General features: G+C 39.0%; 1 protein-coding gene across 2 annotated transcripts in view; it reads left to right on the top strand.

The window, feature by feature from the left end:
• The window catches only part of LOC123958727 (hemicentin-1-like), a 23,426-nt gene extending 5,396 nt beyond the window's left edge, over nucleotides 1-18,030 (top strand). The window contains exons 1-10 of one of the 2 annotated variants that reach the window (XM_046032296.1): nucleotides 11,758-11,945; nucleotides 12,841-13,131; nucleotides 14,658-14,981; nucleotides 15,127-15,432; nucleotides 15,550-15,804; nucleotides 15,963-16,286; nucleotides 16,389-16,625; nucleotides 16,775-16,999; nucleotides 17,122-17,385; nucleotides 17,535-18,030. In XM_046032296.1, coding sequence (XP_045888252.1) covers nucleotides 11,894-11,945; nucleotides 12,841-13,131; nucleotides 14,658-14,981; nucleotides 15,127-15,432; nucleotides 15,550-15,804; nucleotides 15,963-16,286; nucleotides 16,389-16,625; nucleotides 16,775-16,999; nucleotides 17,122-17,385; nucleotides 17,535-17,731 — 2,475 coding nt within the window. In that variant the 5' untranslated portion in view covers nucleotides 11,758-11,893 and the 3' untranslated portion in view covers nucleotides 17,732-18,030. Of the gene's footprint in view, nucleotides 1-11,757; nucleotides 11,946-12,840; nucleotides 13,132-14,657; nucleotides 14,982-15,126; nucleotides 15,433-15,549; nucleotides 15,805-15,962; nucleotides 16,287-16,388; nucleotides 16,626-16,774; nucleotides 17,000-17,121; nucleotides 17,386-17,534 lie in introns of those variants that run through there. The other variant, XM_046032303.1, reaches the window with a different exon arrangement.
• Nucleotides 18,031-18,463: the final 433 nt, after the last annotated feature.

The raw sequence follows: 18,463 nt of genomic DNA, 5'->3' as shown, positions 1-18,463 counted from the left end.
CAACAAACATGGAACAGCCAGTCACACCCTATATATTGATGTTCTGTGTAAGTTGTATTGTTTGAGATTAGTCTTTGTATGTTTTTTGTTGACAGTTTGGGATTATACATACATTTATAAATAAACTGCAGCATATTCTTCTTATTAAATCTCACCTTCTTCTCCACAGATGCCCCTGTGTTCAAGGAGGGAAATTACAGTAAGGAGGTAACCCAGGGTGAAAATGTGACTTTTCACTGCCATGCTGACGGGAACCCTTCTCCTAAAATCCACTGGAATTACACCGATGCAGGGAATGTGAGGGTGACCACTGGGGGGTACCAGACGAATATCAGCATCACAGGAGCCACGTCTACCAATGCTGGTGTTTACATCTGTGTTGCCTCCAACAGTGTTGGACATGTGACAAGATCTGTCACACTGATAATGAAAGGTATTACTATTGACTATGTGCAGAACAGTGAAGTGGTAACTGATGTTAAAGTTGCCATACATAGTTTGTAGGAAAAATAAACATTTATGGCATCAAGAAGTTCGCTTTCAATTTATGTTGTTTTGTCTTGTTTGTCTTACAGGTCAAACTATTGCAGGCCTCTCACTGCTCATTTGGGGGTTGATATTGCTCATTGGCATCCTCCTCCTCCTCCTCCTCATAATCATCATCATCATCATCATCGTGATCTGTTTCAACAGCCGCTCGAAAAAACAGGGACAATATAGTTTTGTCCCTGACAAAGCCAAGGATGGTTCAGGTATCCCCATGACTACTCAGTCTAATGGGGTGCAATCTTAGGATATGTATTCAAGAGCTGCAGCTCTCACACTTTTGTTCTCTTCGCTCTTTATTATTATTATTATTATTATCATTTATTCCGCTGTTTTTTGGCATCTAACTAGTCCTGTACCATTTGTCCTACAAACTTGCTTTCAACTTCAAATTGTACATCTTCTTCATGAGATGGGTGCAATTACCTGTGTTGCTGATATCTGTAATGGTTGATTTTATATTAATATTTTTATGCATTTTAAAATGACTGTGTTCCTATGAAGGGAAGGCTTTCAAGTATCTTTGTCAATCATGTCTTCTGACAAAAAAATGGCTCCTAAGCACCAATAGAAGGCATGTTTTGCTCTTTGATGGCTACTTCGCTGTTGAAGAATAAAATAAATGAACAGCCAAAGAATTGTGCTGTGAAAGACTTAATAGCTTGATAACTCAATAGCCGTGATGGCGCAATGGATAAGATTTTGGTGTGAGAGGCCCGGGTTCAAGTCTCTTTGGATAAAAGCGTCAGATAAATGTATGTTTATTTATTTTATTCTTCAACAGTGCAGTAGCCATCACAGAAGAAGCAAAACATGCCTTCTATTGGTGCTTAGGAGACATTTTTTTTTGTCAGAATAAGACATGATTGACAAAGAAACTTGAAAGCCTTCCCTTCACAGTGTATCTGAGTAGTCGTAGTAGTAGTATCTGAGTAGTAGTAGTAGTAGTAGAGATTGATGGACAAAACCCTGCTTACAGCACGTTAACCAAAATTAACACATATGTTTGCTGAACAAGTGTGCAGCACATCACTGAGTCTCTTAGCTGATGGAGCTGCACATTGCACCGACAGCGGTAGCAATTGTAAAACATAGCTGGCAGCTCTCACACGCATTTTCTTAAGGAAATGCCTATTCTAGTTTAGGTCTGGTATGATCCTAGGTTCACACCAGTGAGGACAGATGTAAAAATGCCTTTATGAGGGAGAGTTACTGATTAGGACCTTCTTTTAATTCTCAATAAAGTTACACAAAAGCACATGTCAATATATTGTGCATCTATACCCTTCATTGCTTACATACATAATTTAAAATTGGTTTGACATGTTTTGCTTTCACTCTGTGGCCTTGATTATTGTCAGTGCCTGAGTTTGCATTTTAATCCTCTTGACATGTTTGATGTGTTAAAAAAACAGAATTGTTGGTCATATAAAAACATGTAGGCTTTATATAACATTATTGTACAGTATATAATAAAACTGGAAAAAACAGGACTGGGTGACTAACTGGGGAACTGTATTGTTATCATTATTATATGTGATGCAATCTCCAGCTCTTAACTGAGTCATTCATGAATTGAAAAACTATATGTGAATTGGTATACTGTATCTGCCAGCATCAATTCATGTATTTATCAGTTCTTGAGGACGTAATGCGTGATGATTGATGATGAACTGATCCATGTGGGGGGTGTAAGGATATGTCAGGGCAGCACAAAGCGGACACACAAAACTCACAAGTTTTACCACATGGCATTAAAAGCATGCTAAGTGTTTTCTGGAACAGTTTTAAAGTTGATACGGTCAACCCGCTAGGAGTAGTCCATCACAGTGTAAAATGTGGAATTTCCTGTTGCCATCAGGTGGCGCTATGACTTTGAGTGAACACTGGCATATGGATGTGTTCAGAGCAGAACTCTGATTATACATTTCAAATTTAGTACATTTGTGAGCATATACACTGAAGTTATAACAACTTCCTGTTTCATTGCGAATCATCAATTTTTGATGCCACTGGCATGCTTGTCGACAAAAATTTGTACAAACTCAACGGGTTTAGACTGCAGAGAGAAAATCGGATTTATTCTCCAGGAAGACTTTGTTAAAGTACGAAGTGTGTAAATTGCATCGGGCATCATTCCAAGAGGCTTTTTTGATGCATCAACACCAGACATTTTGTACACGTAGGTGAAACTTTGGCCTGGGGCTGCTCTGTAGGGGGCGCTAGCAAACCATATTGTCCTTGCCCATGTGTGAGACCATAGACTGTATATAAGAAATGGATGTAGTCACCGTGACGTCACCAGTTGGTTTGTGGACTGCCGTTTTGAAGCCTGAAGTTTGGCCGATAGGGCCCCGCCATGTCAAGTTTTTGCAACCAGGAAGTGCCCGGAAGTGACGATACGGCGGAGCTAACGGCTGTGTGCTAAGCTAGCTAGCTTGCTTAGCTAGGTGCAACTGTAACTCACCTTAACTGTCATTTTAACTAGGCTGATAACTTTGTCTAACGTACTACAGTCTTAAAACTAAATGTACTCACCAGAGAAAGTGAACAGCCAACTCTAATAAGCTTTTTCAACGGCGCTGGTTAAATTTACACAGTGTCGAGGGTACAAGTCGGCTCTAGCCTGATTGACAGGTCGCTATGGTAACAACTTGTCAATCATAGATAATCCTGCCCTGAAACATACTCTGCTTTTTGGTCTATTTTAAAATAAATGGGACCATAATTTACTAAATGAACATCATTTTGTATTGAAGAAGACTTGAAACTAGCGACTGAGACCATAAATTCATCAGGAAAGTGTTTACTGGGGTAATTATTCAGCTAAGAAGTAGGGTCATTTTCCAATTATTTCTAATGGAGCCGGACTTCTTTTTCAAACCAGAGCCCCCTGCTGGATTTTCAATAGAATGCAGGTTTCAGGGACTTCCGCATTCGCTTCATATTGTAGGCCAGAAGCTTCTCGCTTGTGTGAGACACATAAAATATGCAATTTTTTGCCCTTCCTGATTTGTGCGGAAAGTTTGGTGAGTTTTTGGACATGTTTAGGCCTTCAAAAATCTGATTAATTTGCAGAAAAAATATGTAATTCCTTCAGTTCCAATAGGCTCCTTGCATGTTTCATGCTCAGGCCCCAACAACACAAGCTGTCAGGATGTAGCACAGTGGCCGGTGTCATTTGTGGTTCAGTGTACTGGCCCTTCAATATTAAGGATTTAGTTATTACGCAGATATGAAAGCTAGTCTTTCCCTTTTTCCTTCACTATGAAAAATATTTGGACACACTAGACCAGGGGTTTTCAAAGTCTGAGGCTGTGGGCCTCCCGTCAGACAAAGCTTGAGAAAATGTGACCCCAACCCCTCCTTAGTTTACTTAATTCCTGGATTCCTTTGGGATGATGATGATGTTTTTTGATTCCACATTTGAGCCATGATAGGCTAATATTGCTTGTCGACAAAACTTCAGATGACACCAATACAATAAAAAAAGTCAGTCTCACACCAGGAATCCCCAAAACTGCTGAACTCTCTTTAACCAAATCACACACATTCAGGCTCTTCTATGTCATCTCCTTTTGATGACTAATGCAATTCTTTTTCACTTCAGTTCATTGAGCCTCCCTTGAAACTATCTGGAGCCCCACTGGGGAGGCACAGCTCACACTCTGAAAACCTCTGATACTGATGATTACGGCTTACAGCTCACGGATATTAAAAATCCATATCTCAATGTATTAACTGAAAAATTAAATGTCGACCTGAGTAGAGCCTTTAATCTCTCAGTATGGTTCAGCACACAAAATCACAATCACGGAGAAAGCTTCTGACATGTCAGTTGTCCAGAAGACACTTATTGACACCCTCAACAAGGTGGGTAAGCCACAGAAGGTCATTGCTGAAAGGTGACTGAAAGCTTAAAGTGTGGTAGGAAAAGGTGCACAAGCAACAGTGATGAACGCAGCCTTGAGAGGATCGTCAAACAAAGCCATTTCAAGAACCTGGGTGAGCTTCACAGGGAGTTGACTGAGGCTGGAATCAGTGCATCAAGAGCCACCACGTAAAGACGTGTCCAGGAAATGAGCTACAAGTGTCACATCCCTAGTGTCAAGCCACTCCTGAACCAGAGACAACAACAAAAGCATCTTTCCTGGGCTAAGGAGAAAAAAAACTGGACTCAGTGCTCCAAAAGTCCTCTTTTCAGATGAAAGTAAATTCTGCATTTCATATGGAAATCAATATCCCAGAGTCTGCAGGACTAGTGGAGAGGCACACAATCCAAGTTGCTTGAAGTCCAGTGTGAAGTTTTCATAGTCTGTGATGATTTGGGGTGCCATGTCATCTGCTGGTGTTGGTCCACTGTGTTTTATCAAGACCAGAGCCAATGCAGCCGTCTACCAGGAGATTTTAAAGCACTTTATGCTTCCATGTGCTGACAAGCTTTATGGAGATGCTGATTTGCTTTTCCAGCAGGACTTGGCACCTGCCCACAGTGCCAAAATGACTATCTGGTTTGCTGACCACGGTATTCATATTGTACTGCATTTTGTATTGTAATATCATTTAACTGCTTTTCCTATTGTTTTTAATGCAATTGTTGCTGCTATCTCGAGGATCCAAATAATTTGACTCTCTTATATTTGTATAATGAGATAATAAAGGAATCAGGCCTCTTAGTCATGCAATTGACAATCTACAATTAATAAGGACCTCAAAAATTCAGATGTTTCAGTTTCACCCTCCCCAGTTATTCTGATGCAAGGTTTCACCATGAATCTGTAACTCTGGAAATTACTGTGGCTACAGGTTAATGGAACTGCACTTCCAAATAGGTTACCTTAACTCTCCAGTTGTGCTGCTCTGCCTTGGCCCTGCATCTAAATTTCCCTCTTTCACGTTTCTCTTCTAATATGGACATTATTTTACTGTCGGTTGTACAGAACTTGACCAACAGGCACTGTATCAAAGTTACCCTTTGTGCTTCTTTATGTATACACAGATAGTTATTCTTATTTGCTCATTGCCGTTTCAATTGTATTTTGATTTGATGCTGCCTTCACTGCCTGGTTATTTTATGTGTTTGAGGTTACGGGGTAAAACAACATAGTTTTTTGGTTTAGTGGCAGCACATTAACCTTTCACTAATTATGAATCTAATCCTAGATTCATGTGTTTGATGGTGAGTCAGTAGATAATTGCAACCTTTGTCTTCTGTTCTGTTGATGTGGTGAGGTTGCACTGGATGCAAATACAGTCCGCAGTATTGGAACGGTAAGGCAAATTCCTTTGTTTCTGTTGTTCACCGAAGACACTTGGGTTTAAGATCAAAAAATTAGTATGAGACAAGAGTTCAGAATTTCTGCTCTCTTTTCGTGGGAATTCACATCTAGATGTGTTAAACAACTTTGGACATACCACCCTATGTTTGAACCCACCCATTTTTCAAGTGAGCAAAACTATTGGAACATGTTACTGACAGATGTTTCTTGTTGCCCAGGTGTTGCCTTTTAGATTGATTGTCCACACATTAAATAGCTCTGCATGACTAGTCTAAGTTTTCATCCTTGGTTCAAACCTATAAAGACAGTGCAGGAATTTAGCCAACCAAATAACAGTATACATTTAGTAATCTGAATATACTATAAACCAGGTTTAGATTTCTGTAACACTCCATATTTTGACAGAGAAAAAGTGTGTAGTGGATCAGCCAGTATGGATTTGTTCATTTATATATCAAATAAATTTGGAGATCCCAAATTCTTTCTCTCTCCCTGAAAGAAAGAAAAGGAGGGGGGTTGAGATTTCAACCCTCAAGAGACAGCTGAAGCAACCCACAAGTAGGGGGTGAAAGGTTGACTTTCCCTAAGTGCTGTTTTGGGCAGTTCGATCGTAAAACTTGCCACCTTTGGTGCAGCCGAGATAAGAATCAGTGCCTGACTGTTAAAATGACAAATGCTAACACTAACCAGAAAATAACTTTCTCCTGAACAGCCTATCAGAACTCTTTTAGGAGGGAGGGCAGGAAACCTAAACTACCCCTCCAAACACGTAACCATGACAACTGACCTTCCCCTTTGTTTAAAATCAAAATCAAAGGATATTCTCCTCTTCACACCCAGATGTGAATTGGTGAGAAACTGACGCTGGAGAAAGGACACAGTCCAGTAACCTTGTTTAATTAAATAATCTTTGTTAAGTTACTAAACAGGTCTCTCCACTCCATTAGAGTAGCTATATTACTGTGTTGTTGCTATTGAAAAGAAGAATCCATATGAGTTAATTTCCCAGTGTTTTAATTTTCAGCAAGGATTCCTGACATTCGTTTAAGTGATGTTTTTAACTAATGCTTTATTTCCAGCTCTTTCTGACTTCTTATACTTAGAAATGATATATAACCGAAATGTTATCCTGTGTTAAATAATTAATTCCCCCAGCTCCTGAGCAAATGATTGTTTAAAGAAATAATCATTTGCTATCTTCAGTCTCCTCATGGAACCAGAGTTCACCCAAAAGGACAAAATAAGTATTACATGCCAACGTTCTGAAATGCTGTTTAATCTTACCGTTTATTGTTCATATATGATGCCATGTTCGTATACCTTGCTCTCATATATTTAAGAAAGAATGTGTAACAGCCAATATTATCCAGAAAGCTAGTTAAGTTTCTTAATCTGACATGGTCTCTACGAAATGTTAACCCTTTTTAAGGTTTAACTACTGATAGTTGTTTTCGTTTTTATCAAATGCTTAAAACTAAGAACGGTATAACTGTTTGACAATAAAGGTTTGATTGTAGGAAGATATTTGATTAAAATACGCGCAAATAGACTTTTAAAATAGACATTACAGTTAAAGGAAACAAGCCCTCAGGGGAACAAAGCCAAGTCCCTTGGCTTTCAACAGTTTGTGAAAGCTCTAGTTTATACTGTTTATTAGCACTTCTGTGTACTTGTGTCTCATAGAAATGTTCGTACACAAAGTGCTGTCCAACAACTGTCTGTGGACGTGAGGCGTGCGACCTCTGACATGTATAGCAATTGTAAGTCGCTTTGGATAAAAGTGTCAGCTAAATGAATAAATGTAAATGTATTTACTCATACTAAACACTGTAGCAACACGTCCACAGACAGTTGTTGGACAGCACTTTGTGTACGAACATTTCTATGAGACACAAGTACACAGAAGTGCTAATAAACAGTATAAACTAGAGCTTTCACTAACTGTTGATACCCCGACAGCCATCTTGGATCACAAAGTCGGGGTAGTGTGATTCTCCCGACTTCCGAAGTAGTATTATTATCAGTAATATTTACTGATTCTTAAGCTTTTCTGTAATCCATGCTCATTTTTATATTCCTGTAAATAAATGATTGTAAAACCTTTTATTCAGTGGTAAGTTGTGATTTCTATTTCAATGAGGGAAAAGCCACCACATAAAATTTCCCACAACTGCATTTCCTGTAAGGATAAACCAACATGAAGACCAGAGAGCTGTCTATTGGAGAAAAGCAAGCCACTGTCAAGCTGAGAAAATCGACCAGAGCCATTGGACAAACATTGGGCAAAGCAAGCACAACTATTTGGAAAGTCCTGAAAAAGAAAGAAACTACTGGTGTACTGAGCAACAGAGGTCGAACAGGTCGGCCAAGGAAAACAACAGTAGTTGATGACAGAAATATTGTGAGAGCTGTGAAGAAAACCCCCCCAAAATCAGTAAGTGACCTCACCAACGACCTCTACAGTGCAGGGGTGAAGGTATCAAAATCCACTGTTGGAAGAAGACTCAGAGAGCAGAAATATAGAGGCCACACCACAAGATTGAAACCACTCATCAGCAGGAAGAATCAGAAGGCCAGATTGAAATTTGCAAAGAAGTACAGAGATGAGATGCAAAAGTTCTGTAACACGATCTTATGGACTGATGAGACCAAGATGAATCTCTACCAAAGTGATGGAAAGGCCAAAGTGTGGAGAAACAAAGGAACTGCTTATGATCCAAAGCATACAAGCTCATCTGTGAAGCATGGTGGAGGTAATGTCATGGTTTAGGCGTGCATAATATTTATTGATGATGTAACTGATCACGGTAGCAGCAGAATAAATTCAGAAGTGGACAGAAACATTTTGTCTGCCAATTTACGAAGAAATGCATTGAAACTCATCGGTTTATCAGTTTATAATGCACCCAAAGCACACTGCCAACAAAACAAAGGACTTCATTAGGGGGAAAAAGTGGAAGTGATTTTAGTCTGGCCAAGTCAGTCACCTGACCTTAACCCAGTAGAGCATACATTTCACCTCCTTAAGTGGAGACTGAAGGGAGAAACACCCCGAAACAAACAAGAACTTAAAGAAGCTGCGGTAAAAGCCTGGAATAGCATCACAAACGAAAAATGCAACAGTTTGGTGATATCGATGGGTCGCAGGCTTGAGGCAGTTGAGGCAGTTATTGCAAGCAAGGGTGCCACCAAATATTAAATGTTATTTTCTTTAAGATTATTTGTTCCATTACTTTTGCTCACCAAAGAATGCTGTGGTCTAATTCAAATGGTGATATGTCCTAAGTTGTTTAACACATGTGAATACCAGGAAATGAGAGCTGAAATTCTGAACTCTTGTCTCATACTCATCTTTTGATCTTCAACCCAAATGTCTTCAGTGAACAACAAAAACAAAGGAATTTGCCTTACCGTTCCAATACTTTTGGAAGGGATTGTCTACTGTAACAACTGCTCGTGTTTTAAATCATTCAGATATGAATAAATTGTCCCTTTTACACTTTAAAATCTTGCCATTTGATTATTTTACTACTATTCCTATTGTAAGTCAAATATAGGACAGTTATTTTCCACATCTAAATTACCTTAAGCAAAAATAATGTTGTAAGTTGATTAATGATTAAATTAAATTAAACCCCTAACACTGACTATTGGTTAGATGTTATTGTGGTGATGGATCACAGGCCTCTCTGTCTTAACCTTTTAACTGTGTTCTGTGATCAAGCTAACCCACATCTCATTAATCTGTGTTTTGTCTCTTTGATTTTACCTGAAGGGCAGTAGAGAAGAACATGGTCCAACTTGTCAGGAATCGTTTAACAGACTTGTCTGAGCTTGATTTTGTCATAAATTGCTCTATTGGATAAGGAACAGACGAAGGCAAGAAACACAATGTAGCCTACCAACTAATTATTAAAATAGTTGCGCATTAATTTTGTCGATCAACTAAGCGATTAATTGACTTATGATTGCAATTCCAGACTGTATGTACTATATGTGCCTGTGTGACGAAGTGGGTTAGTTCACCACTGGTCCCATACAGGCCATTACCTTCTAGTTTATACATATATAAGTGTTTATTTCTTGGTAATTTACCATAGCTTGTGTAAAAGTGCACCACTTACTATCCCGGGTTGTTTGTGTTTGCATTATGTTACAGTTGTGACACCCTGTGGGGTCATGAGTGGGTGTGGCCTGTCACTCTCTTTCTCTCTCGTGGAGGAGGAGCTGATTGCAGTGGTTCTGGGCACCTGGGCTAATTGCCCTGTAGAGTATTTGGGACTATTTTCTCATTCGGCAAGGGGCTGCTGGCAAGACCAGGTCAGACCTCCCTGCGGCCGGCTCCCTGGTTTTCCATTTAGTTTGGTTTTCTTTGGTTGGACTGTTGTGTTGTGGTATTTGTCTTGTTTGCATGCTACAACACCTTCACACATACACCCATGCAACCATCATCCTGCACAGACACTACTGAAACCACAGACTACATACCTCATACTTTAATGTTAGTTTGAAATACTTCTTAATTTGGTTAATTTTGGTTTAAATAAACATATTTTGTTAAACTTTTACCAGGGTGTGTCTCCCTTTTGTTGTGGCCTTTTGAGTCAGGTCATAACACAGTCGACAGCAAAGCACATGATAAGTTAGAGTAAACACAGTCATAAGTTAGTTTCAGCTCCATTTTATTAGGTTGCAAGTTTAAACATGGTTTAATTGGCCTAAGCATTTCCTGTTTTATAGGAATATGGTGCTCATTGATGACATCACCTAGCCAAACCAAGTAGTGGGTTTTCTTTCTTTATAGCAATGTTTCTTTTGGTTGTTTTTGATTATTATAAATAAATGTGTGAATAACCCTGACCTGTTTTCTAGGCAGTGAGAGCGGAGATAACTGGTAACTACGTTCCAAATGTTAAGAGATTTCTAGGTATTAATGTTATGGAGTAGATCAACCTGCATCAGAATGGGATGGGCTGAAGCAGTTGGGTGTGAATCAACCACCCAATATAAACAGTGGGATTTGTGCTTCCAAGGGGATAAAGAGGTGAGTCTGTGCTGCTGTGAACATGTGCCCTTTGTTAGCGTTGCTACAAGTTTAATGCATTATTTTCTTATATTTACTTAAGTCTTTTTGTTGATTTGATTGTCGAATTATCCGTGAACTGCAGACCACTGTAAATAAAATAATCACCTCTGTGAACATATGATGTCTGAGTCTGTCTACCTACCACCTTCCTAGCCACTCTGGCCAGACTACACCACAGCCTGCAGCACAATATTCAGCAGCAGCCAGAGAACATGCCAAATGAGATTTTCATGTGGAGTATACAGCACACATTGCTGAGGAGTGGAAGGGGTGGGGGGAAAAGGGGGATTATTAAAAGTAAGAGTGGACATGTGAAGACCTCATTGTTGTGGCAGAAAGGAAGTCTTACCTGTTGTCTCCAGGGGGAGGCATAGTCTAAGCGGTGCTGTGCCATTTCAGGCATTGCCAGTTCTAGAGCCATGCCACTCTAGAGGGCCTTAAGAAACATGTTTTGGTGTTAACCCTGTACAGTGTTGAGCCAGTGTGTCTGTTTAATAAAAAATGTTTAATGGACACCAGTCTGTACCTTTGTATAGTGAGTCATAATGTAGTGTAGGCCTATAATATAGTGCATAATGACTAACATGTACTGAGTGTCTGTCCTCTGTTGCAATATCCTGACAAAATATTAGGTTTTACAATTTCTAATATACTTTTTAAGAAAATTACGCCAAATTATCTCCTTTTTAATACTAAATAAATATTAAGATTCAATGAATGGTTACATGAAGAACTGACTGTGGTTGTGGTGTCATATTTCCGTTGTAGATGCAGTTTCCTGTTCACTGGGGCGGAGAATTCCCCTCTTCTGCCTTCTTGTTTTCTCTCTAAGGTTGTGTAACCGTCAGCAGCAGGTCATCATCTTCAGCTCTGAGCCAGGATTCATCATTATCCAGGTACTGAAGCTGGACATCTGCTGGACGATCCCTAAACACACCAGCTGTCTACCTCCCATCTCCCTCCTCCCACGTGCTGATCAAGCATGCTGCCTCTCAGGATGTTGGGCTCTCTAATGTTCATATTTTTACTGTGTGGTGAGTGCTAATGATGCTCTACAGTAGCTCTGTGTGGGTCTTAAATGTTATTCTTTATTTTATTGTGATAAAACATTAAAATCCTGGTTATTTCTGACTTGCTTAAAGTTAAGACAGCTCCTTGTGTTACCAGTGATGGTAGCTACAAAACCGGAAAAATGTATATTAAATAATTATATTTTATACAATAAAAGATTTCTTTTGATTGTGAGCTGTTAGAGGTAATAAAGATAAAGGAGGACAATAAAAATTTTCATGTCTGTAGTCGTTGACTTTTTAACAGAATGGAGTGAAACAGAAAACTGTAAATGGAAAAAAAAACCTTAAGAGTGGGAGAGGTAGGTGTTATAAAGTCTGTGGTAAAAACTTCCTCAATACTATCTGTGATACATGACTCTGACTGCATAGAGTGTGTGTCTTGGGTGGAGTACATCTAAAATTAACGGTAATACAACCATGTAGGAGATCTTAGCACAGCACATGTAGTTTATGGCGCTTGAACTAAATTTCAACCTATAGAGGGTGCTGTATAGTTGTACTTTTTGAAATACTAAAACAAGATGTCTGTCTCAAGATGCTGTCCCACTACATTAAATTAGAAGTCTTTATCTTTAAATCTTTAAAGTTTAAAATTTTCAGGTGGATGTTATTACTGGGAACATGACAGCATACCATTAGCTAGAATTCTATGAGGGTTTTTTCAGGACTGCAAGCAAATATATAAATACATAAAAATGTGTAAATATATGCTATTTTTTTAATGGTTTTATTTAATGATTCAATTACACAATTATTTATTTATTCATTAATTTAAGCATTTTCTTATATTGCTAGTTATTCATTTATTTACCCTCCATTTACTTTAATAAAAACATTGCCATTTGTCTATCCACAGATGCAGACAGTATGTGCCCCATTGAGAACAACCCTCTCATTCTGGATCCTCCTGAGGTTATAGGAGAATATGGAGATTCAGTCTTGGTAAACTGCACCAGCAGTGACATGAATCATACTGGGATGCACTGGATGCAGACTGTAAATAATGTTGAAAAACCACTGTCTGAAAACGAAATTGACAGTTTTATCAACTGCTATATTTTACTGTCAGACTGGAGTGTAACGGCTAAGTGCAAAATACAGCTGAAGGACTATGAATGCAGCAAAGACCTAGAAATCATTGTATACAGTAAGTGTTATTTCAAAAGAATATTATACAACGGAAAACATTGACAAAGTAAATCTAACTTTTATTTAAAGGTCCAGTGTGTAATATTTCTAAGGATCTATTGACAGAAATGCAATATAAGATGCATAAGTGTATCAAGTGGTGTATGAAGACCTGAAATAATGAACTGTTATGTTTTTATTACTTTAGAATGAGCCATTTCTATCTACATAACTGTGGGTCTTCCCTACATGGACATCACCATGTTTCTACAGTAGCCCAAAATGGACAAACAGTGTTACAGAGCGCGTTTTGTCACTACATTCTTCTTCTTCTTGTAGAATTCTGTCTGTGTAGATGCTAGTCACAACATTGAATATGTACGTTCAAAGAAAGTCGGGAGACTGGACCCGGTGGCAGGGCTGTTTTGACCTGTTGTTAATTGTCAACGTGACCAGCGGCAGTGATGATAAAGTCTAATTATAGAGAATAATTTAGAATATAGCAAGCAGAAGAATCGCCGCATCCACCGTATCCGTGTCTCTCTCTCTGTTTCTCTGCCAAATATTGGTGACCGTTAATAAATTGGTGTTAACTTCCACGCAACTGGCCACATGTTTTAGAGTGCGTGTATGTGTGCTTGTGTGTCTCAAGACCTTTTCAGACATGGAGCGAGTCTCCGGCTGCATGCTCACTTGTAGCAGCGGGGTGTCTGCACTCCTCATGTGAGCCACGCTCTCGGCTTCTGTGCGCGACTGAATCCCATCTGGAACAACTGTATTTACTTTCTAGGCTATAGAAAACATTAAAACATATCTTCTGGAAATGATTGAAAGATAGATGTGTTTATTTTTGTGCTGGTTGCTTTCTGGATACAAGTGAGTGAACATTGTAATCAATAGTTATTTTTGTAGGCATGGAGTGCTTTTTCGACTTTTATTGTTGTAGCTTATATTCAAGTTCAGTGAATATGTGTGTGTGACTTTTTTGATACTTTTGATATGATTGATTCTTGAATGTAAAGATTATCATTTGAACATTTGAGCAAACTCTGTAGGCTATAATTCATTTTTTGTTTTCAATTTCAGTTTTGTTTCTTGTGCCTACTGTTGTACATTTGTATGTGCTATGATGGGTGTAGCTAACCTAGACTATTTCTGGGGAGTTTTTAAGGGTGCACCCATAGCTATAGGCTACTTTGACACTCAGTGTTCACATAAGCTAAATTTAATGGCCAGTCACAAATGTCTGTATTTTGTAATAGGGATAAGTTTCTTTCCAGATGAACGTAGTGCCCAAATCTATGCCTAGTTCAGTACCCGTTACATCAACAAATAGGGTTAGGTTACAAAAATAGACAGGGGGGAGTGGTAGACTAGACAGTTGGTTGCAATTCACAACCTCTTCGCTGGATGCCGCTAAATCTTATACACTTAACCTTTATCTAGAAAGTCACATTGAGATTAAAACCTCTTTTTTCAAGACGTAGACTAGGGATTTTGTTATGTTTTTTTCTACTAATTATATTTACCTTACTTTATATACAGAGACTCCAGACACTGTGTCAGTCTCTGCCAGAGATCCTGGTCCGATGGTGGAGGGCACAGACTTCCTGCTGAAGTGTGACATCATCAATGTGGCTCCTGTGCAGAAGCTCAAAGTGAAGTGGTATAGAGGAAATGAAACTTTGCACACAGAAATGTTTAACGACACCACAGTGGCCCCAGTCAATGTGTCTTCCGTCTTGAGAGTCACTCCTGTGAGAGATTACAATGCAGCAATTTTCAGATGTGAGGCTGAGCTGCACTTCGGACCAAAAGGGCCAGAGCTCATCCCTACATCCTCATCGCCTTACACTGCGGTTGTGCATTGTGAGTTTTCCACAGTCAATCTGTTTATTATTATATATTTTTTCACTTGTTTCCAGATCAACAGAACATTATTGAAACTTTAAATTTTCCATCATTCTATCATGATCTCTATTTTTTTAATGAATTAAAACTCTTACTTCTTCAGATGCTCCTGAGCTCAAGAGCGAAGGGGATATTAATGTTACTGTGAATGAGGGCAATGATGTCACCCTGAACTGTGAAGCTGAGGGGAACCCTCCTCCTGTCTTCCATTGGACCTGTGATGGGGTGAATTTCACAGTGAACACGAATAATCTCAACATTACTCAAGTACACACCAGCGCAACTTACAGCTGCAAAGCTACCAACTATCTGGGAAACATAATTAAACAAATCCATGTTCATGTGATAAAAACTACCACAACAACAGCCCTTGCTGCCATGACCAGCCCTGCAGCATCAGCTCCAAGAGGTATACATCCTTGTGTCCTTTACATTAGTTCATATATGGAATATGTATCACTAAATACTCTACCTATTATGTACCAAAATTGAGCTCTGATAGAATTTGCTTGCTTTTATATGGCAGGTTGTCACGTAATATTGTCGCCTGATGAATTGGTGGTGAGATTTGGGGATCCAGCTTCAGTTAACTGCAGCACATCGGCCACCAATGTTTCTGGAATGGGCTGGGAGGCTGCAGTTGGAGGCACAGGGTTTAAAAATCCTCCTACTGTCACCTGGACTGTTAAAAAACTGACAGAGTGGAGCATAAAACCTGAGTGCTACATTACTCGGAATGATAATAGCCAGTGTTTTGTGAGTCCAGCCATCACTGTTTATAGTGAGTAGTCATATACAGTCTGTAGACTATGCATTTTCTTCTGTCTTTATCTCAATAGTACATGTGTGTATGCATATTTATTGTACAATTGTGGTTACAATTTTAGGAATATTATTATGTTTTTTTCTACTAATAATTTTCCCTTATTTTATTTACAGAGACTCCAGACATTATGTCAGTCTCTGCCAGAGATCCTAGTCCGATGGTGGAGGGCACAGACTTCCTGCTGGAGTGTGACATCATCAATGTGGCTCCTGTACAGAAGCTCAAAGTGAAGTGGTACAGAGGAAATGGAATCGTGCACACAGAAATTTTTAATGACACCAGAGTGGCCCCAGTAAATGTGTCTTCCGTCTTGAGAGTCACTCCTGTGAGAGATTACAACGCATCAATTTTCAGATGTGAGGCTGAGCTGCACTTCGGACCAAAAGGGCCAGAGCTCACCCCTACATCCTCATCGCCTTACACTGCGGTTGTGCATTGTGAGTTTTCCACTTAACTATTTATTGTTGTATTTTTAACTTGATAAAAAACCCCTTAACTCCTTAAATAATTTTTGTACTAATTTATGCTGATCCTTATAGATAAGCCACAGATCCAAGCTTGTCCAGAGCATTACACTGGTGTGGAGAATGAGTTCCGTATAGACATGTTGTCCTGTCATGCTGATGGGAAACCTGCACCCACTGTTCAGTGGTACTATCAGGGAGAACCGATCAATGCATCTGAGCCCCTCACCAGGACTCACTCTGGAAAGTACACAGCTGAATTTGAAAATTACCTTGGCAAGAGCAACACTTCTGTTGATATCACAATTGAATGTGAGTGCATCAGACTTGCTAAATTGTACATTTCATTACAATATAGATAAACATAATATTTTACATGAGAGCCATGCACCGTATTTAAGTGTGAAATGAGTTTATATTTCTTTTGCCCTTATTTATTCTATTAAATATTTTGTTCACAGATAGCCCTTCGTTTACCTGTAATGATAGATATGAGGTTGAAGAGCATGGTAAACTCCAAACTGACTGTGAACCAAAGGGAATTCCTAAGTCTGTCGTCACCTGGTTTAAAGATGGAAAAATTATGGCTTCCCCACACTGGACAAAGAATGATAGTGGAAAATACTTACTTAAAGTAACCAACAAACATGGAACAGCCAGTCACACCCTATATATTGATGTTCTGTGTAAGTTGTATTGTTTGAGATTAGTCTTTGTATGTTTTTTGTTGACAGTTTGGGATTATACATACATTTATAAATAAACTGCAGCATATTCTTCTTATTAAATCTCACCTTCTTCTCCACAGATGCCCCTGTGTTCAAGGAGGGAAATTACAGTAAGGAGGTAACCCAGGGTGAAAATGTGACTTTTCACTGCCATGCTGATGGGAACCCTACTCCTAAAATCCACTGGAACTACATCGATGCAGGGAATGCGAGGGTGACCACTGGGGGGCACCAGACGAACATCAGCATCACAGGAGCCACGTCTACCAATGCTGGTGTTTACATCTGTGTTGCCTCCAACAGTGTTGGACATGTGACAAGATCTGTCACACTGATAATGAAAGGTATTACTATTGACTATGTGCAGAACAGTGAAGTGGTAACTGAAGTTAAAGTTGCCATACATAGTTTGTAGGAAAAATAAACATCTATGGCATCAAGAAGTCAGAAGTACACTTTTAAATTATGTTGTTTTGTCTTGTTTGTTTTACAGGTCAAACCATTACAGGCCTCTCCCCGCTCATTTGGGGGTTGATATTTCTGTCGCTCATTGTCATCATCATCATCATCATCATCATCTTTTTCCACAGCCGCTCGAAAAAACAGGGACAATATAGTTTTGTCCCTGACAAAGCCAAGGATGGTTCAGGTATCCCCATGACTACTCAGTCTAATGGGGTGCAATCTTAGGATATGTATTTAATTGCTGAATAGGTAAGATTAAATCATCTTGTGGACTGAAACTTTGATCAGATATGTCATTTTTCTTGCATGGCAAGAATGACTTGTAAATATTGTATTGTAGGTCTGGTATGATCCTAGTTTGACACCAGTGAGGACTGAGTTACTGGTGAGCACTTGTTTGCCAATCAATACTACTGACCAAGCCAGTGAATTAAAACATTTTGCTTTATTTGTGGGGCTTTACATTGTAACATAGCTTTGATTTTTTTTAATTCTTAATAAAGTAATACAATAGCCCATGTCAATGTGTTGTGCATCTATACCCTTCATTGCTTAGATATATAATTTAATATTGGTTTTACATGTTTTGCTTTCATAATTTAGCCTTGATATGTTGGTCATATAAAAACAGCAGTCATTGTATAGCATTTTTGTACAGCAAGAAAATAAAACTGGAACAACCAGGACGGGGTGACTGACTGAGGGACTGTGATGTTATTATTTTCATATGTAATGCAATCTCATGCTGATAAATGAGTTTACTTGGATTGCTTGGTATAGCCTATCTGCCAGCATCAGTCCCTGTGTTTATTCATCAGTTTTTGAGTACATAATGTATGATGACTGATGATGAACTGATGTCAGGGCAGCACGAAGTCCGTGGAGCTCAGTGCCTTGCTGAAAGGAAATTATAAACCACAATAAACAAAAAATATAATTTTAAACAACACAAGCTGT

Source organism: Micropterus dolomieu, linkage group LG02 (genome assembly GCF_021292245.1).
Source record: "Micropterus dolomieu isolate WLL.071019.BEF.003 ecotype Adirondacks linkage group LG02, ASM2129224v1, whole genome shotgun sequence".
NCBI lineage: Eukaryota > Metazoa > Chordata > Actinopteri > Centrarchiformes > Centrarchidae > Micropterus > Micropterus dolomieu.
The sequence above is the reverse complement of the archived record's forward strand: the minus strand, read 5'-3'. Positions and strand labels throughout refer to the sequence as shown.